General features: G+C 45.2%; 1 protein-coding gene across 1 annotated transcript in view; it reads left to right on the forward strand.

Annotated features, from left to right (window-relative positions):
• morn2 (MORN repeat containing 2) overlaps nt 1–21,468 on the forward strand; it is a 57,345-nt gene that overhangs the window by 22,539 nt on the left and 13,338 nt on the right. Inside the window, exon 4 of the mRNA XM_080200165.1 lies at nt 10,133–10,239. Coding sequence (XP_080056291.1) covers nt 10,133–10,239 — 107 coding nt within the window. The remainder of the gene's footprint in view (nt 1–10,132; nt 10,240–21,468) is intronic.

The raw sequence follows: 21,468 nt of genomic DNA on the forward strand, positions 1-21,468 counted from the left end.
TTAGTGGCAGAGAAGGTTAGTGGCAGAGAAGGTTAGTGGCAGAGAAGGTTAGTGGCAGAGAAGGTTAGTGGCAGAGAAGGTTAGTGGCAGAGAAGGTTAGTGGCAGAGAAGGTTAGTGGCAGAGAAGGTTAGTGGCAGAGAAGGTTAGTGGCAGAGAAGGTTAGTGGCAGAGAAGGTTAGTGGCAGAGAAGGTTAGTGGCAGAGAAGGTTAGTGGCAGAGAAGGTTAGTGGCAGAGAAGGTTAGTGGCAGAGAAGGTTAGTGGCAGAGAAGGTTAGTGGCAGAGAAGGTTAGTGGCAGAGAAGGTTAGTGGCAGAGAAGGTTAGTGGCAGAGAAGGTTAGTGGCAGAGAAGGTTAGTGGCAGAGAAGGTTAGTGGCAGAGAAGGTTAGTGGCAGAGAAGGTTAGTGGCAGAGAAGGTTAGTGGCAGAGAAGGTTAGTGGCAGAGAAGGTTAGTGGCAGAGAAGGTTAGTGGCAGAGAAGGTTAGTGGCAGAGAAGGTTAGTGGCAGAGAAGGTTAGTGGCAGAGAAGGTTAGTGGCAGAGAAGGTTAGTGGCAGAGAAGGTTAGTGGCAGAGAAGGTTAGTGGCAGAGAAGGTTAGTGGCAGAGAAGGTTAGTGGCAGAGAAGGTTAGTGGCAGAGAAGGTTAGTGGCAGAGAAGGTTAGTGGCAGAGAAGGTTAGTGGCAGAGAAGGTTAGTGGCAGAGAAGGTTAGTGGCAGAGAAGGTTAGTGGCAGAGAAGGTTAGTGGCAGAGAAGGTTAGTGGCAGAGAAGGTTAGTGGCAGAGAAGGTTAGTGGCAGAGAAGGTTAGTGGCAGAGAAGGTTAGTGGCAGAGAAGGTTAGTGGCAGAGAAGGTTAGTGGCAGAGAAGGTTAGTGGCAGAGAAGGTTAGTGGCAGAGAAGGTTAGTGGCAGAGAAGGTTAGTGGCAGAGAAGGTTAGTGGCAGAGAAGGTTAGTGGCAGAGAAGGTTAGTGGCAGAGAAGGTTAGTGGCAGAGAAGGTTAGTGGCAGAGAAGGTTAGTGGCAGAGAAGGTTAGTGGCAGAGAAGGTTAGTGGCAGAGAAGGTTAGTGGCAGAGAAGGTTAGTGGCAGAGAAGGTTAGTGGCAGAGAAGGTTAGTGGCAGAGAAGGTTAGTGGCAGAGAAGGTTAGTGGCAGAGAAGGTTAGTGGCAGAGAAGGTTAGTGGCAGAGAAGGTTAGTGGCAGAGAAGGTTAGTGGCAGAGAAGGTTAGTGGCAGAGAAGGTTAGTGGCAGAGAAGGTTAGTGGCAGAGAAGGTTAGTGGCAGAGAAGGTTAGTGGCAGAGAAGGTTAGTGGCAGAGAAGGTTAGTGGCAGAGAAGGTTAGTGGCAGAGAAGGTTAGTGGCAGAGAAGGTTAGTGGCAGAGAAGGTTAGTGGCAGAGAAGGTTAGTGGCAGAGAAGGTTAGTGGCAGAGAAGGTTAGTGGCAGAGAAGGTTAGTGGCAGAGAAGGTTAGTGGCAGAGAAGGTTAGTGGCAGAGAAGGTTAGTGGCAGAGAAGGTTAGTGGCAGAGAAGGTTAGTGGCAGAGAAGGTTAGTGGCAGAGAAGGTTAGTGGCAGAGAAGGTTAGTGGCAGAGAAGGTTAGTGGCAGAGAAGGTTAGTGGCAGAGAAGGTTAGTGGCAGAGAAGGTTAGTGGCAGAGAAGGTTAGTGGCAGAGAAGGTTAGTGGCAGAGAAGGTTAGTGGCAGAGAAGGTTAGTGGCAGAGAAGGTTAGTGGCAGAGAAGGTTAGTGGCAGAGAAGGTTAGTGGCAGAGAAGGTTAGTGGCAGAGAAGGTTAGTGGCAGAGAAGGTTAGTGGCAGAGAAGGTTAGTGGCAGAGAAGGTTAGTGGCAGAGAAGGTTAGTGGCAGAGAAGGTTAGTGGCAGAGAAGGTTAGTGGCAGAGAAGGTTAGTGGCAGAGAAGGTTAGTGGCAGAGAAGGTTAGTGGCAGAGAAGGTTAGTGGCAGAGAAGGTTAGTGGCAGAGAAGGTTAGTGGCAGAGAAGGTTAGTGGCAGAGAAGGTTAGTGGCAGAGAAGGTTAGTGGCAGAGAAGGTTAGTGGCAGAGAAGGTTAGTGGCAGAGAAGGTTAGTGGCAGAGAAGGTTAGTGGCAGAGAAGGTTAGTGGCAGAGAAGGTTAGTGGCAGAGAAGGTTAGTGGCAGAGAAGGTTAGTGGCAGAGAAGGTTAGTGGCAGAGAAGGTTAGTGGCAGAGAAGGTTAGTGGCAGAGAAGGTTAGTGGCAGAGAAGGTTAGTGGCAGAGAAGGTTAGTGGCAGAGAAGGTTAGTGGCAGAGAAGGTTAGTGGCAGAGAAGGTTAGTGGCAGAGAAGGTTAGTGGCAGAGAAGGTTAGTGGCAGAGAAGGTTAGTGGCAGAGAAGGTTAGTGGCAGAGAAGGTTAGTGGCAGAGAAGGTTAGTGGCAGAGAAGGTTAGTGGCAGAGAAGGTTAGTGGCAGAGAAGGTTAGTGGCAGAGAAGGTTAGTGGCAGAGAAGGTTAGTGGCAGAGAAGGTTAGTGGCAGAGAAGGTTAGTGGCAGAGAAGGTTAGTGGCAGAGAAGGTTAGTGGCAGAGAAGGTTAGTGGCAGAGAAGGTTAGTGGCAGAGAAGGTTAGTGGCAGAGAAGGTTAGTGGCAGAGAAGGTTAGTGGCAGAGAAGGTTAGTGGCAGAGAAGGTTAGTGGCAGAGAAGGTTAGTGGCAGAGAAGGTTAGTGGCAGAGAAGGTTAGTGGCAGAGAAGGTTAGTGGCAGAGAAGGTTAGTGGCAGAGAAGGTTAGTGGCAGAGAAGGTTAGTGGCAGAGAAGGTTAGTGGCAGAGAAGGTTAGTGGCAGAGAAGGTTAGTGGCAGAGAAGGTTAGCAGCAGGAGGTTGCTTCGCTTCTGGATAAAGTGCTGCAAAAGATTTGGTAACCTGATTAGGGTAGGATAGGTGAATGCGTGGCACATTAAAGTAAAAACTCCCTTACTGTGCCTTCCTCAGCTTTCTGTTACACATCACTTATAATATCAGCACACCTTGCAGCTGCATTCATCCCTCTTTGTCGAAGCATCTCCTCGCATCCAAAGTTGACAACCCATCAGTGATGCTCACCCTCATCCTATAACAATGTCACACTCATCCCTCCACATATGCTGGCCTTCCATTTTCTCAGTACATTTCACTCAACATGCTTACAAATCTTTTCTTTCTTAACTTACAGGAGAAGAGAACAAAAACAACAGAGAGAGGCAGAGAGCCCTTCTGTCATCTCCACCTTCACTGGTGAAGTGGAGGTGGTGATGAAGATAAGGTAGGACTTGCCATTACGGCCATTGGAAATGGTGAAGTAGGAGTCTTCCAGCTACTTGATGACAAAATTAAATATAACATAACTACGTGCATATAATGCTCGCTCATGTTGACTTGATGTCAACAGCCACTGAAATATAGTGATCTGAACAGTGGTGATTTAGAAATGTCAAGGTAAGAGGATTATTTCATCTCCCACAGGTCCTCAGGCATCTCTCAGGAAATGATGCAGAGAAGAACAAAGTCTCCTGAGAAGAGGTCACTCTGCCTGCACTATCACAGGATTCATGTGCACCCTCCACTAACTCAAATACACACACGTTGGTGACATGGCCAAAACAGATGGTTGGGTTGTCAGGTGGTGAAGCGCATCTCACATGTGAGAAGGAGCAAGTGGTGGAGACCGAAAAAGCAGTGGAAACAATTGCAACTGTGGAAATTCTCTGTCAGAAGGCACAGGACACATCAAGCAGAGTTCAGCTGGACACTGTTGTTGAACCCCGAGGCCTTCAATAAAGAGAAAACACCTATTTTGGAGCAGCATTAGAAAATTTGGGAGGTTCTGTGAGCTTTTCCAGATGTGGTATGCACGATTGGAGGAGTTTCTATTCAACTAATCATCTAATGCCCTCTTGAATGCTTCAAGGGAGTGCATTCTCGACACAAACTACTCATGAAAAATGTTTTTCACGTCACATTTGCTTGTTTTACAGATCCCTTTAAATCCATGCCCTATCATCCATAGAAAGAGTGACCACTGCACAGATTTTCAGACACAGCAGGTAACTGAGAGTATGCTGGCCTTTCACAATGGCTGCACTCTCAGCCAACTACCTTATTGAGAAATGTGAAAAGATTCACCTTGGCCATACAGCACCACAGTTAAGTCCAAAAAGTATTCTCCAGCTCGTGGTTAATAGACATGTGCAGGTGGGCCACAAGATGTGAGACGGAAGTTGGACATTGCTCAAAGTGCATCCACTTCTTACCTTCGCATCCCACCATTCAGAGCCTCAAATCCTGATGGCAGACTCTCTGCTTGCACAAGTGCAAGTGAGACAGTGTTTGACAAGGCCCTCACAGGCACCAAAACCCAGAGGAAGTTGTTTAAGAACATCTCAGCTGGCAAAGCTGGAATATTAGTAGCCTGCCTCTAGCTCTGCTGAAGCCGGATGTGTTGCACCTTGTAAGAGTAATAGGAAAAGGAAGAGAAAATTGAGGAGGGTAGAGAATTCCAAAGATTCACCACTCTCTATGTGAAGAAACTTCTCCTCAATCCTAAATGGCCAATGTCTTATTATGAGACTGTGACCCTTGTTCTAGATACCACACCCCCCCCCCCCAACTCCCCAAACCAGATGAGATATCCTTCCTATATCCACCCTGTTGAGCCCTGTAAGAATTTTGTACAGTTCAGTGAGCTCACCTCTCATTCTTCTATACTTTAGAAAATACGGGCCCAGTCTCCTCAATCTCTTCTCATAGAGCAATTCCCCCCCCCCTGTTTAGGGAATAGTCTGGTGAACCTTTGTTGCACTCCCAATGGAGAGTATATCCTTCTTTAGATAAGGAGACCAAAACTGCACACAATACTTGAGGTGTGGTCTCACCAAGGCTCTATACAATTGCAGTAAGATTTCTTTGTTCCTGTATTCAAATCCCCCAGCAGTAAAGGTTAGCATACCATCTGCAATTCTAATTGCTTGTTTCACCTGTATGTCACCTCTCAGTGACTTATGAACCAGAACTCCCAGCTCTCTTTGGACATCAACACTTCCCAATTTCTCCCCATTTAAGAAAACTATCTGTTTCTCCTACCGAAGTTATTTTACAGTTGCTCGTGTTATACTCCTTGGGGCATCAGTTAGCTCAGTTGGCTGGATGGCTGGTTTGTGATGTTGTGCGATGCCAATGGCGTGGGTTCATTTCCCGTACCAGCTGCAGTTATTCATGAAGACCCGCCTTCTCAACCTTGCCCCCTACTTGAGCTGTGGTAATCCTCAGATTAAATCACCACCAATCAGTTCTTCTCAAAGGAGAGAACAGCCAATAGTCACCTGGGACTGTGGCGACTTTATCCCATCTGCCATGTCCTTGCTTACTCCCTTAGCCTGTTTAAATCTCCTTGAAGCCTCCTTGCGTCCTCCTTACCTATCACATTTCCAATTTGTGTCATCTGCAAACTTGGAAATATTATATTTGGTCCCCACTTCTAATCATAGACTGTGATTACCCGAAGCACTGATCCTGGTGATACCCCACCAGTCACAGCCTGCCAGCCTAAAAAGATCCATTTATCCCCAATCTCTGTTTTCTCTCTATTAACGAATCCTCAATCCAAGCCAGTATATTACCTCCAATTCCATGTGCTCTAAATCTGCTTACTAACCTCTCATGTGAGACTTTATTGAAACCCTTTTGAAAATCCAAATACACCATATTCACTGGTTCTTCCTTATCTATTCTGCTAAAAACATCCTCAAAAGAGTCCCAACAGGTTTGTCAAACTTGATTTCTCTTTCATAAATCCATGTTAACTCTGCAAATCCTACCATTATTGTTCAAATGCTCAGTTATCACACATTTTATTATAGATTCTAGCATTTTCCCCATTACTGATGTCAGGCTAACAGGTCTGTATTTTCTTGTTTTCTCTCTCCCTTGTTTCCTAAATTGTTTGCTACTTCCAATCTGCAGGCACTGCTCCAGAATCTAAAGAATTTTGAAAGATGATCATCGATACATCTACTATCACTATTGCCACCTCCTTCAACAGTCTTGTAAGATCAGGGTTTCCCAAACTTTTCCAGCCATGGAAACTTGTGATCTCCCAAGAGTACTGGAGGAATCCCTGAGAAGCATTCTTATTGTGTTGAAGAGCCAAACCACAAAAAAGATTGCTTTTGTGCAATGGGTAGAAGCTTACGCAAACCTAATTTAAAGAAGTCTTTTCTATTTCTTAGATGTATTTGTTTACTTTGATTAAAAAAGTTATCTTATTAAAAAATGCACTCAGGTCTTACATTTGCCATTTTGAATGGGGAGAGTTTTGCTGTAGTTATGGTGGGAGTTGGTGCATTCACCACCAACCCCCACCCCCTGAACATTGGAACCCTTCCCACCAACCCATACCGTCAATGCGTATCCGACCCCCCCCCCCCCACCCCCACACACAATCAATGCTAGCATCCACATTCCCCTTCGCCCACCTAACATTGGACTCCTTCCCACTGATCCTTCACCCATACAGTCAGTGCTGCAAAACCACACACACACACACACACACACACACACCCACACCCCCCCCCCCCCCCCCCCCCCACAAACCCACAACCATTTCCGGCATCCCCAGCTCCCACATTATCTCCCTCTCACCACCAGAAGTAAATTAATTCCCCCCCTGTCCTCCATGAAGCTCCTATTGGACATGGTGCCACCTGGCAGTGCCAACCTTTGCCAAGGGGCAATCAGAGGCTGGATTCTGGAAACTCCAATCTATGATTAGACAATTTGTAGGTCAGCTTGCCCTCCACAGAACTCCTGGGAGGCTCTCACAGATCCCCTGTTGTAGATCATTAGGTCCAGAGATTTATTTACTTTCAGTCCCATTAATTTCTCCAACACCACTTTTTTACTAATACTAATTTCTTCCAGGTCCTTGATCTGATTTGGCTCCCCTGTATTTCAGGGAGGTTTATTTTGTATCTTCCTCTGTGAAGACAGACACAAAGCAGGTAATCTAGGGCCCGTGCTTGTTGGCTGTGGGAATGCTGGTGGGGGCTCAAGATTCTCCAAAACTCAATAGTTGTGAACTCAACGGCAAGATTGCAATTTCTGATTTTTCGCTGTTACCAATTGGTGGCATAATCAAGTTCACTCCACAATGGGCATGAATCTGATTTAAATACATATGCATACATTTGAATATTATTAAAGACCTTGCTGTATGTAGGTTCAGCCCCAGATGTAAACCAGTCATGGGGATCCCATGGGGACATATAGGTGAGTATAATCCTGGGGGAGAGGGAATTGGCCTAGCAGTACTCCGTGGCACTGCCCCTTGACACAGGTTGGCACTGCCAGGTGGCACCATGTCCAATGGGAGCTTCACGGAGGAGAGGGGGGAATTAATTTACTTCTGGTGGTGGGAGAGAGATAATTTGGGAACTTGGGATGCCGGAAATGGCTGCGGGTTTGGGGGGGAGAGGTCGGTTGCCAGCACGGACTGTGTGGGTGAAGGATCAGGGGGAAGGAGTCCGATGTTACTGGGGGGGGGAGAGGAATGTGGATGCTGGCACTGACTGTGTGGGTGGAGGGTCAGGATGGGCATTGACTGTGTGGGTCAGTGGGAAGGGTTCCAATCTTCAGGGGCTGGGGGTTGGTGGTGAATGCAATTCTGATCACCAGGGGTGAATGCTGGCTTTGATCAGAAGTTTTGTGGTGTGCATGCTGTCTCTGATCAGTGGAAGATGGGTGTAGGGGTAGGCCCCGAGACCTCTCTGGAAAGATGGGGAAGTTACTTTTTGGTTTGATTGGTGTGCCCTGTAAACATGGTGCCTCAATCTCAGTGCAACCGGGCATTGCCAGCATGTTGAGGCTCCCACATGATGGTGTGAAACATGCCCACCTGTTTTTTTTGTGACAGAGTGTGGAAGATCTAGAGAGAAACACACTTTTTCTCTGGAACTAACTCTGCCATTTTTTAGTTAGATTTCACCCAAGGTGTTTGTTTAGTTTCTCAGCCATTTCCATATTAGCTATTATAAATTCTCTATATTCTGCCTTTAATGGACCCATAATTGTCTTTTCTAAAGTTTTTCTTATATACCTACAGAAATTTTATGTTCTATTTTTCTGTTCCTTTTTAGTTTATTTTCATATTCTATTTTCTCTCTTTATCAATTTCTTGGTTCTTCTTTGCTGAAATTTAAAATGCACCCAATCCTGAGGCTTACTACTTTTTTGACAACTTTATTTGTCTCTTCCTTTGATCTTAAGATCTTTAACTTCTCTTGTGAGCTATGATTGGATCACTTTTCTTGCTGGCTTTTTGTTCCTTAAAGGAATGTAGATTTGTTGCAAATCATGTAATAATTCTTTAAATGTGAGCTACTGTCTGTCTGCCATCATATCTTTTAATGTAGTTCCCCAATCTATCTTAACTAACTTGCTCCTCATATCTTCGTAGTTTTCTTTGTTTAGATTGAATACCAGCATAACTTTTAAACTTCATTAAAATTTAATCATACTGTGATCACTCTTCCTTAAAGGCTGCTATATAACAAGATCTCCCTGCCTCTTGCTTCTCTCACTGAGCTCTCAACTTCCCCCTCCACTCTTTGCAGCCCCACTGATCTCGCTGATTTTTGCTTTTCACATGGAGCTCGTGCCTTCCATTTATTGTAGCCCCACTGTTCTCATTGATTGCTTCTCAGACTGTGCTCTCACCTTCCTTCTGTGCTCTTTGTAGTCTCACTGATTCTCACCTCTCAGAAAAAGCTTTCTCTTTCCTCTTCTGCATTTTTTGTGGACCCGCTACTCTTATTGATTTTTGCTTCTTGGTCTGAGTTCTTGCTTTCCCCTCTTATATTTTGTAGACCCGTAACTCTTGCTGTTTCTTGCCTCTCAGACTGCAGGATGGCTGCATTGTCTCAGAATAGCTAAAGAATGTCTGAATCTGTCTGTCCCAGGAGTCCCTGGCAGCTAAATACTTGACAAAAAAATGTCGTTTCCACATGAGGCTCCTCCTCCTCTGAGGATGCAGGGCAATCACTACCTTCCTCCTCACTGCTGTGTAATGTGGGGCAGCAGACCGCTACAGTTCTGGATGGTGCATCTCTCTCTCTGTCTCTTCCCTCCCTCCCCCCTCAACAAACCCAAATGTAACTCATTCTGACTGGCCTAATTAGCAGTAACATGCACCTCAATGCTACCCCTGCCAAACATGGCATTCGTCACTTGTAAAATGCACTTGTGAGGAGCATATTATGAGATTTGACAAATATTACCAACAGATCATTGGGAGAAGCTAGAGGTGAATAAATTAAGGGCTGCCAGTAAATCTTGCTCACCTGGTTGATTTGGAATAAGGTCCTTTCCCAGAAATTTCAGTGACCACCTGACAGAAATGTCTGATATTCCTGAGGGGTGGTACTCAATCATGACCAAGAATCTTGTCCTCTGCTTTGGGTGTGCTGCCTCTTGCAAGTTGGAGATCTGTACCCATTCCCTTTACCCTGTGGAGCAATTGATGGTTCTGGTGCTGCTCTTCTTGCTATTGGTGGTGTTCTTTTTCTTCCCCATTTGCAGTCCAAGATAAAGATTCATAAGTGCTCAAAGTGCAGATCAAAGGCAAAAAAATCTAAAATATCAGATATCAGCTCTAAAAACATTGATATCACACTCTCTGATCAACTCCACTTAGGCAAGGAAGCAGGTTTTAAATCTTAATACTTAAAGCCTTTTCTCGCTTGTCAGTCCCATCATTTCCATAGTCCTTTCACTTAAATTTTGATTTAATTCTCACTCAATGTATTTAAGGTTTCCTGTACATCTCCAAACACATGCCAGTTAAAGACAAGTTTTATCATGGTGGGTTTCTGAAACACCAACCTTTATGCTGATTTAACCTCCCTCTGCCCGCAGCAACAACCAACCCCTTTTCCCCTCTTGCATGTTAATATTTTGCCCTGAACTCTGATTCACCTTACCCAACTGAATCACCAGGCGAGTTGGATTGCATATTTCAACAGGTAAGGTTACCTCGGGATTCATTGATATTATGTATGCTGGAGTGTCACTCTCGAGGTTTATTACATCATCTGAGCTATTTATTCTGTCCAGCTTGGGAACACCGCCCAAATCAGATATGTTCTTTTACAGATGGGGAATGTACAAGAACTGAAGATGGCACAGTGGAGCGAAATGGATTTGGAACTCATACGACACCCAATGGTGTTATCTACACAGGGCAATGGAAAAATGACAAGGTGAGGAATGTATTTAAACAATTTAGTGCTCATATTTGAAAGATAAACAGTAGCAAGCATGGATGGAAAGGTGTGACTAATAGCTGCAGTATGTTGACACATTGTTTGCTAATAAGATTAAAAATTTCAAAAGAGAGGTTTTTCTTAAATTGATTCCCTTAAAGGGGAAGGGGAATCTTAATGAGTACTTTTCTTCCAATGATTCCATTTGTCTATTCAAACTAATTGATTATAAGAATAGAAACCATTTGTAAAAATATCAAACTTTTTTTCATTTCAACAGAGATCTTTAACCCAGAGAATAGGAGTTAGGAGCAGAAGACATATGATGTAAGGAAAGGATTTACTGTCTGTTAGATACCAAGACTGTATTAGGAATGTAGGCTTTGAAAGATATTACCCCAACAATTTACTCAAGATTACGTGCACCAGCAATCTGTTCTACAAAAATACTTTAGTCTTTATTGTTTTCAGTTGCTTTCCATCCTGTTTGAAACCGTGACCAGTCCTTTATTTTTTCTTATCAATCGAAGAACAAGTCAAATCTGTTGGCTCCAACAAACAAAGGAAACTGCAAAGGGGCTCCATGTTCCTGAAAACCTCTCTATGAATCATGACAGCCAATTAAACTTTGTGTTTTGGTATTGTTAGAATAAATTTACAATAACTGCCCACACCTGCAATGGCATTGGTAATTAGTTTATAATAGGTCTCCCAAAAAGCAGATTTATTTTTAAATTTTGGCTTTGCCAACATGGGAAGTGTTTAAAACAACAAGCATTTATTTTTGCTTGTTTCAAAAGATTTATAATCTATCCTGATAATTCACTGGGTAAATAATTTATAGATTATGAAGGTCCTGAGTTATATCACTGGTTGGTGATGAATTAGTTACTCTTCACGGGATTTACAATTGGACCACTTAAATTGGCCTCAGTACCCCAAACTCAACAACAATCTGTAAGAGTCCCTGCTCCTGATTGTTGACCCCATTTGGAAATTGAGGGTGGATTAGCAATATTGCATGCTGACTTAGCCAGAAATTTATGACCATATTAATGTGCACTGAGGTTAATACTGAAGTGTCTTGTCATGGCAGTAATTCCATGGAGTTTCAGTGAGTGCTGAAGGTCCATCCGGTCTTGCGTGAACAACAGAAATTAGGCTAGGATGATCTTAAATCTTGTTATATGCCAAGGCGTATTTGTCAGTGCAGGCGCATTTGGCTAAAGACTTGTTAAATTACTTGTTGATACTTTTGACTGTGTGTTATTACTGTCATGATGTGGGTATGCCGGCGTTGGACTGGCGTAAACACAGTAAAAAGTCTGACAACACCAGGTTTTAGTCCAACCTATTTATTTGATAAAGCTTGCGAGTATATTATCAAATAAATAGGTTGGACTAAAACCTGGTGTTGTCAGACTTTTTACTGTGTTATTACTGTAACATATTACAGCTACTGAAATTTTAATTTTTATTTTTGTACTCAGGAAGCCTTCCCCTACATTTTGCAATTCCTTTGGAGGATACAGTATTTCAATGCGTTTGTTGAGCTAGACTTGAGGATCACACTTTACATGATTCAAATGGAGGAAAAAGAAATTGAGTCAGCAGACTGTAAGACGTGCTGACTCAATGCATATATATCCTACTAGATGGCCATGCTAAATTCTTCCTCGGTGTACTCGAACAGGAGATTGGCAACTGGGGGATTTTCACAGTAACTTCATTGCATTGTTAATGTAAGCCTACTTGTAACACTTTTAAATAAAACTTAAAAGTAAGGAAAGCTAGATTAACCCAGCAGCACCAGAAGAATGATAGGCCATTATGGCCATCTAGTAGGATATATAATAACACTGAGGCACACTTTCTAAGACCTTATCCAGACACTCTTTCAGAAGGCTGGACTTCAGCCATGCAGTTTTGGAGGTTTCTGATGCTGGACCTGTAATCAAGGCCATAGCATTTAAAGTTCTTAAAGCACAGAGAAAATGATCACAGCTGTCAACATTTATGCCACAAGCTCATTCCAGAGAACCACAAGCACTTTTTAACAGATTATTTGCTGTGAATTCCTCAATATGAAAAGTTGAGTTCCTTCTTGGTCAGGACAGCTCATATTCCCAAACAGATGTGACCACCACATTTTCAGGACTGCTAGATGTTCCACACTTCTGGAGACTATTGATTTGGTTAATCTGGCGCTGCATGACCCAAATGTAAAACTAGTCATCAATTCAAATAGTCATAACACAGAATTAAATGGCCCTTGAACTGCAGGCAGCCCTTCAATGTGGGAGTATCGGTTGTTTTATCACTGAAGAACCACTACTAAATTGGAAGATAGATACTTTAATTAAGTAGCAGAAATTGCAGGTGGAAATCTAAAGCCATAGGAATAAATTTGCATTTCAAAATTTTTCTGAATCTCCACTTCAATAGTAATTTCATTTCAATTACTTCAAAAAGTATTTTTCACGATTTAATTTGTTTTTCCAATGATTTGTTCCATTTCATGGATAGATTTTGAACCAATCTAGCAACTCAAAACTGGACACCCATTTGATTTGATTTGATTTGATTTACTATTGTCACATGTATTTTAGTATACAGTGAGAAGTATTGTTTCTTGTGTGCCTTATAGACATAGCATACCGTTCATAGAGAAAGAAAGGAAACAGTGCAGAATGTAGTGTTACAGCATAGCTAGGGTGTAGAGAAAGATAAACTTAATGCAAGGTAGGTCCATTCAAAAGTCTTATGGCAGCAGGAAAGAAGCTGTTCTTGAGTTGGTTGGTACATGACCTCAGACTTTGTATCTTTTCCCTGACGGAACAAGGTGGAAGAAAGAACGTCTGAGGTGCATGGAGTCCTTAATTATGCTGGCTGCTTTGCCGAGGCAGCTGAAAGTGTAGAAAGGATCAATGGATGGGAGGCTGGTTTGCGTGATGGATTGGGCTACATTCACGACCTTTTGTAGTTTCTTGCAGTCTTGGGCAGAGCAGGAGCCATACCAAGCTGTGATACAACCAGAAAGAATGCTTTCAATGGTGCATCTGTAAAGGTTGGTGAGAGTCATAGCTGACATGCCAAATTTCCTTAGTCTTCTGAGAAAGTAGAGGCGTTGATGGGCTTTTTTAACTCTAGTGTCAGCATGGGGAGACCAAGGACAGATGGTTGGTGATCTGGATACCTAAAAACCTGAAGCTCTCGACCCTTTTTACTTCGTCCCCGTTGACATAGACAGAGGCATGTTCTCCTTTGTTTCCTGAAGTCGTTGACAATCTCCTTCATTTTATTGACATTGAGGGAGAGATTATTGTTGCCGCACCAGTTCACCAGATTCTCTATCTCATTCCTGTAGTCCATCTCATCATTGTTTGAGATCTGACCCACTACAGTGTGGTTAGCAAACTTGAAAATTGAAGTGGAGGGGAATTTGGCCACACAGTCATAGGTGTATAAGGAGTATAGCAGGGGACTGAGAACACAGCCTTGTGGGGCATCGGTATTGAGGATGATCGTGGAAGAGGTGTTGTTGCCTATTCGTACCGATTGTGGTCTGTGAGTTAGGAAGTTCAGGATCCAGTTCCAGAGGGAGTTGCCGAGGCTCAGACCATGGAGTTTGGAGATGAGTATCATGAGAATAATGGTGTTGAAGGCTGAGCTGTAGTCAATAAATAGGAGTCTGACTTAGGTGTCTTTGTCATCTAGGTATTCCAGGATTGAGTGCAGGGTCAGGGAGATGGCATCTGCCATGGAGCTGTTGCAGCAAGTCTCATCCATGAGAAGTTGTGGGCCATCAGCAGCAGCAGAATTGTATTTAATCATAATTTGTAACTTCATAGCCTGGCATATCACCATTACCATTACCACCAAGCTGGGGCATCAATTCTGGTTCAGTGAAAAGCACTAGAGTGCATGTCAAGAATGGCAATAGGCATGCCTAAAAATAAGATACCAACCTGGTGAAGTTACAACACAGGACTGTATGCATGCCCAAGCAATGGAAGCAGCATACAATAAGATGCAGTTACACAATCCCACAACTAATGGATCAATCCTGTCATGTCTAATTGTGAACGATGGTGGACAATGAAACAAGTAACCAGAGGAGAAAGCTCCATGAATATATTCTGTCATAGCATGAGAGCAAATGTTGGCCTTGCCAGCAGCACACACATCCCATGAAAGAGTTTTAAAAAAAATTGTTTAGAACCTTGAATAGACCACACATGGAGTAGAATCATAGAACCCTACAGTGCAGAAAGAGGCCCTTTGGCCCATCAAGTCTGCACCGAACACAATCTCACCCAAGCCCTACCCCCATATCCCTACATATTATACCCACTAATCCCTCTAACCTAAGCATCCCTGGACACTAAGGGGCAATTTCTTAGCATGGCTAATCAACCTAACCCACACATCTTTGGACTGTGGGAGGAAACCGGAGCACCCGGAGGAAACCCATGCAGACACGAGGAAAATGTGCAAACTCCACACAGTACTGTGAACATTTCTCCATATTATAAGAAGGATATGGAAGGTGCAAACATTGGCTAGAATAATGCCAAATTGAGAGGTCATATCTACAGATTGAGCAGCTTAGAGCTCCTTTCTCTGGGGGAAGACTGAGGAGTGCCCAATAGACCTGACTATGAAAGGGTTTGATAAAGTAAGTGCGAAGTATATATAGGGGAAAACAGAATGAGGGGCCATAAATGTAAGATAAATACAAATAAACCTAACAGGGAATGCTGGAGAAATTTCTTTACTTGGGGAATGGTTAGAATGTGGAATTCTCTACCACAAAGAGTAGTTGATGTGAACAGTACTGATGCATTCAAGAGAAAGCTAGATAAGTAGGTACAGGAGACAGAAGTAGAAGGATATGTTGATTGAATTTTTAAAATTCATTTATGGGATTTGGGCACTGCTGGCTAGATCAGCATTTATTGCCCATCCCTAGTTGCCCTTCAGAAGGTGGTGGTGGGCAGCCATCTTGAACCACTGCAGTCCCTGAGATGTAGACACACCCAGTTCTGTTAAGGAGGGAGTTCCAGGATTCTGACTTAGTGACAGTGAAGGAAAGGCGATATATTTCCAAGTCAGGATGGTGAGTGACTTGGAGGGGACACCTCCAGGTGGTGGTGTTCTCTGATATCTGCTGCCCTTGTCCTTCTAGAGGGTAGTGGTCATTGAGTTTACAAGGTGCTGCCTAAGGAACCTTGGTGAGTTCCTACAATGCATTTTGTAGATAGTACAAGTTTGCCAGTGTTTGGGATTAAATGAAAGGTGTTGGGAGGTGGCTTTGGTGGAGCATAAACACCAGCATGGTTGCATTTCAAACTATTGTTAAATTGTTTATCTGCTTTACTTGTTTCACTTCTGTAATCTCCTCATTCCCTCACATTTTATCCAGCTAAAACAGCAAGATGGTAGTAGCATCCCAACCCTCTGCCAATGCTGCAGAGGTGATGAATAAATCTCTCTGGGTGACTAGACACGTACTTCTAACTGGATATAAAAGCAAAATACTGCTGATGCTGAAACTCTGAAATAAAAACAGAAAATTCTGGAAATATTAGTAAGTCTGGCAGCACCTGACTTGAATACAGATTTGAAACATTGGGCCAAATTCTCCCAAAAAATGACCAAGGGCATGATTCACTTGACTCGGCTCTAAATGACAATGCTGGCAGTGCTCAGCAGGCCTCATTTAGCCTATTCTAATTGGCCAGCCCGGCCCCAATGTAAATCACATTGATTTTCCCATTCCAGCAGTGGCTGAGTTGCTGGAGTTGGGAATCAGCTCTTAGCCCTGACAAGTGGGAGCAACATTTAAGTGCTCTCTGCAGCATCCAAGCTCATTTCAGCCAGAACCATGGCTGCAAGAAGACCTGCACCAAGGTTTCTGAGTGCTGAAATGGGCCGGATGCTATTGAGGAGAGAGCGGCCACCCTCTTTTCAAGGCTTGGGAGGAGACAACCTACCAATCTGGTGGCTGATACCTAGGATACAGTGGCAGAGACTGTCAGTTGCAACAGCATTCCAAGGAGGACTGCACTTCAATGTTGAAAGAATATGAATGTTCCAAGTTGCAAGGGTTGACTACCCACCTGTCTGTCCCTGGCATCACTCCCATCCCTAACCTCTGGCATTTCACTTAAAACCTCACAACCTTCAAGCACCCAATTACTAGTATCCTTATATTCCTCCACCCCTGTTTGCAGCAATCCCCATCACTAGTCGCAGTGTTCATATATAGCACCTGCTGTGAATCCCCCCATAACTGCTGGATCACTGTTTCACAATTGCCTCTTTGTACCCCCTGTGAGGAGAGGACCCTGGTAATCGTGGGGTTGCCCCTGAGCGAGTGGTGGCAGACTGCAAGGTCAGAATGCCTCAAGGAAGTAGAGTCTAATGCACCTTTAGTCAAATGACTTGTATCAAGTGACTATCCTTTTCCACATCCTTGATATTCCCATCAGCTGACCCCATGTCATGTCTGTTCCAGGATCTCCATCAGATGAGGCTAGACCATCTGGGCTCCCAGGCCCCATCAGAGCACCCTGGGCCACAGACAGTTCTGGGAAGGACACCAAATTCTCGGCACATCTTTCACCAGCACCTTCCACCAGCTCAGAGAGGCTCACCTCAGTGGGACATGTTAGTGGACAGGCTTTTGGGGCACTCTGTGGTGAGTACCACACATATCAGATGGAAGTAGGCATTTGGAGGTCTGCTGGCTCCCACGAGCCAGCTCCCCCCAAGGCAGTTGTTGATTCATTGAAAAAGGTTATCCCAACACTGGCACAGATGTTGAAGCAGAACCAGGCTTTACAGGAGGAGATGCCAATAACATTCTAGAAAGTGCACGGCCACCTGAAGGAGTCCAAAAGGAGGTGGTGTTGGCAGTGCTTGGTACCCAAACCAGCACTGCAAGGGTGGCGTCTGCAGTAGGAAGCCTGGGGCAAGACATCCCAGCCATGTCTCATGACTTCCAAGGCTTGGCTCACTCCGTGATGTCAACAGTTAAGGCGCAGGACAGAAGGGTGCAGTCAGACACAAACATCTCACAGGTGCAGCAGGACATTGCAGTGGTGCTCCAGAACTTGGACCTTTGTTGGTCGTTGGAGGTCATTGCCAACGTGGCTTAGACAACGACTGGCCTCCAAGACTGGCATTGCCAGATGACATTGTGGCATCTGGCGTTCATTCAGCAGCCCCTCCATCCCAGTGAGTGACCCAGGAGCCACAGAGCACCTGAGAGGGAGAAGCACTGGAGCTTATCCCAGGACCTTCCTCTAGGTGGACTTAGACAGTCTCTAGTCCTTCAGAACCCCCACACCCCCAATCTTGACACTAGTGCACCTCCTAGGAAGCAGGCAGAACAAAGTGACACATCACCTTGTTCCCAGAATTGGCTGGAGCCCTCCAGGTCAAAGTCCAGAGGATGCCTGCCAAAGGAATCACAGACCATAGGGTGCGGAAAGCAATGGGCCGCCCCCGCTCTGATATGCAATCTTTGGAAACAACTAGAAGTAGTGGGAGACCACAAAAGATTAAGAAGTTGGACTGCAGGCCCATTGAGTTGGCATGGATGATGTCTTACAGTGTTAGTTAGACAGAAAGGGGCACAAAATGTAACATTCACTATTAAACCATTGGTCTGAGAAGAAGAGGGGGTGGGAGGTAGGGAATGAGCTGCCAAATATTTATCCTCCTTGGCAGCATACTTGGAGGCTCTAAGACCTGGTCCTCTGGTCCTGTAGCACCCTCCAGGTCCTCTTTGGCCTCCTCCTGGATATCTTCTGGTCCTCTTCCTCTGACGAGACCGCTTGTTCCTGCTACTCCTCCAGCATGTCCCCCTGCTGTTGGGTTATTTTGTAACACGCAGCAAGGGACCACGATCAAAGCTACCCTCTGGGGGCTGTATTGGAGAGTCACGCCAGAGCAGTCCAGTCAACGGAACCACATCTTTAGAAGACCTATGCACCCGTTGATGATGCTCTGGTGGTGTCAGTTCTCCATCTCGGTTTGGGGTCTCCACACAAGCATCATTAACCATGACTTTATCTGGTAACCTTTGTCCCCCACTAGGCAACCACTTGGTCGAGGGTTATCCTCAAAGGCACCAGATGCCCCCGAGTTTGCCAGAATGAAGGCATTGTGCACGCTCCCAGGAAAATGTGGACAGGCGTGCATAACGTTGAGCTGATAGTCACACACCAGCTATATGTTAAGGAAGTGGAACCCCTTCCTATTGATGAAGGGAACTTCCTCTTGGTATGGTGCTCCAAGAGCAACCTGGGTGCCCTTGGTTACCCCCTTGACCTGGAACAGCCCAGTGATGGCAATAAGTCCTGCAACCTGGGCATCCTGGTGAGCCTGGTCCATGTTCAAGGTGATGTAGTCTGATGCCTGGGCACACAAGCCATTCATTACCTTGCAGATACACCTGTGTATGGACCCCACACAGGCCACCATTTAAGCTCTGGAAAGATCCAATTTCATAAATGTTCAGGGCAACCGTGACTTTCTCAGCCACTGGAGTGGGTATCCTGTTCCTCCTCTTTGTCCCAGGTGTGTGATTACCTGCCACGGGTGCCACATTGTGTCCCTGTATAGGTAGAGTTGCCAGCGGCAGATGTTTTGTGACACATGAAGAGACTAGCGAGGGCCTCCTGTAGACATGTGTACAACAGTATTGTTGTTCCTCCTCTCTTCCTCCTGCGACAACGCCCCCCCCCCCCCCCCCCCCACAATGGGCGGCCAGCACCTGAGCCTCTGTGGCAACACCCTGATGGCTGGTTCCTGTGGTTTCTATGTCAAGCCTGGGCTTGTCCTGGTGCTCTCGCCACCTCCTGCATATCTTGATACCTATCAGCAGCAATAATACAAGCTGGCCTGGCTCCAATCCAGTATTCATCTTCAGTCTGTGAGGATGTGGAAAAATGAGAGAACAATAGTGAGCACTATAATCCATCCTTTCACTGTAACCTCCCCTCTAATCCTGATTGTGATCAAGTGGTTACAGGCTGACCAATCCTCAGCATTCCTGCCACCCAGCTGCTTTACAGCAGCTGCTGCCCACACCAGATAGCTTGCATGGTCACAGACACTGCCCCATACTCCTCACTTTGCCACATGGCCTCCTGTCCACATCATCCCTCCCTTCACCTCATCAGTTATGGAGCACATGATGATGTGGTGAGAGTGGAGTCCACTCAGTGGTCCCATGCCTGTGAGCCTCATGTCCTTGTGTGTGACTGCCTCTTTCCCTAAGACTTGATAAAGTTTAGCCATGAGGGATGGCTGAATTATCGACGCTGAGGAACTTGGTAGGAGGACCAGGACTAGCATGGATGAGACAGAGCACCTCTTGGTGTCTCAGATAAGGAAGGATGCCCAGCGGAACCTCCTAAGTGAGCATCACGTCACCTTCTTCCTGGCAGGATGGCAGATTCCAAAGAGCTGGGAAGACACAGTATGACCTGCCATGTAACATTTGATTGACAGTACATCCTCCACCACCCCACAAAGCCCCAGCCCCTTTCAGGAATCACAGTTGACATTACACCTCGGTAGCCTTCAGGGAGTTGCCGGCAACCCCTTGGTTTGAAATGCTGCAGTCACAATCCCTCCTTCACACGTAAGGAGCCTGTGGGTGCTACACTGGGTGTTAGTAAAGTGCGCTATGGCCGCTCTCCTGGGTTCCCCAGAGAGGGCAAATGGGCCTCTCCTCAATGAGGGGCCCCTTGTGGCTTCTTGCCTGAACTGTGGCAGTTGTTTGTGTGGTCAGAATGTTAACTATGTGAAGACAAGCATCTTTCTGAAGAAGTTGAAGTGGTGCCACAGACTAAGCCTGGAGGGTTTTGCACAATAAAGCCAGTAAATCCACCACTTCAGAAATTGGGACACTGTTTTTAAATCTCACAGTTAAGTTGAAGGTCCCCTTGTCCCTCCCACAGACATTGCAACACAACATGGGAATACCCCCAACCTTTACCCCAGAGGAGCAACTTCCCCTCCGTCACTAAATATCCAGATCACCCATTCCCCCATGCAAACATGAGGGTGACCTGGTACACCCCCATCCATCCTTGCTGACACAGGGTCTCAGGCACTCTCCCACCAAGCGCACAATGCTCCTTTATGGGGTTGCCTAAAGCCTTTCAGGAACACCCTTCAGGCCCCTCCCCTTGTGCCAGGGTGCGCGAGGCTGGAGAATTGTCCCAATTAACTCTGTTTCACTTACAAAGATGTAGACCTGCTGAGTATCTCCTGCATTTTTGCTTTTATCTCAAAATAAATGATTATTTGATGTTGACAATTTTCAATGCCAGTTTAAAAAAGTAACTGGTACTCTTGTAAAACATTAACAAACTGATACAATGGACTGAAAGGCTGACGGTTGGTATGTTAATCTAAGTTTAATAATGCTAAACTTATAATTTGATTTGATTTTATGTTCGTTCTTAGGATGCAAACATTCATAGAATCCCTACAGGGCAGTAGGAAGCCATTCACCTTATCGAATCTGCACCAACCCTTCATCAGGTTTCCCCTGTAACCCCATATATTTACCCTGCGAATCCCCCAATCTATATATTTTGGAACACTGAGGGGCAATTTAGCATGACGAATCACCACACAGACATGAGAAGAACGTGCAAACTCCACACACTCAGGAAACCAAGGCTGGAGTTGAACTTGGGTCCCTGGAGCTGTGAGGCAGCAATACTAGCCACGCTGCCACCGCGCCACCCAGTCCAGCATTTATTGCCCATCCTTAATGCTCTTTAGCAGATGGTGATTAGCTGCTTAGAACTGAGTGGCTTGTTAGGCCGTTTCACAGAAAGTCAACTGCATTGGTGTGGGTCTGGAGTCACATGTAGGTCAGACCAGGTAAGACTGCAGATTTGCTTCCTTAAAGACTAATTTTCAGTGAACAAGATGGCTTTGCATGACAATCCAGTAGTTTCATGATTATTATTACAGACACTAGTTATGGACATACAAACATACAAATTAGTTGCAGGAGTAGACCCCTTGGACCCTCAAAATTGCTCCACCATTCAGTAACATCACAGCTGGTCTGATTGTAACTTCAAACCCACATTCCTGTCCCCCCCCCCCGATAACCTTTCACTCTCTTTTAATCAAGAATCTATCCAACTCTGCCTTAAAATTAGTCAAAGACTCTGCTTCCACTGCCTT

Source organism: Carcharhinus amblyrhynchos, chromosome 12, assembly GCF_965287045.1.
Source record: "Carcharhinus amblyrhynchos chromosome 12, sCarAmb.v2.hapA, whole genome shotgun sequence".
NCBI lineage: Eukaryota > Metazoa > Chordata > Chondrichthyes > Carcharhiniformes > Carcharhinidae > Carcharhinus > Carcharhinus amblyrhynchos.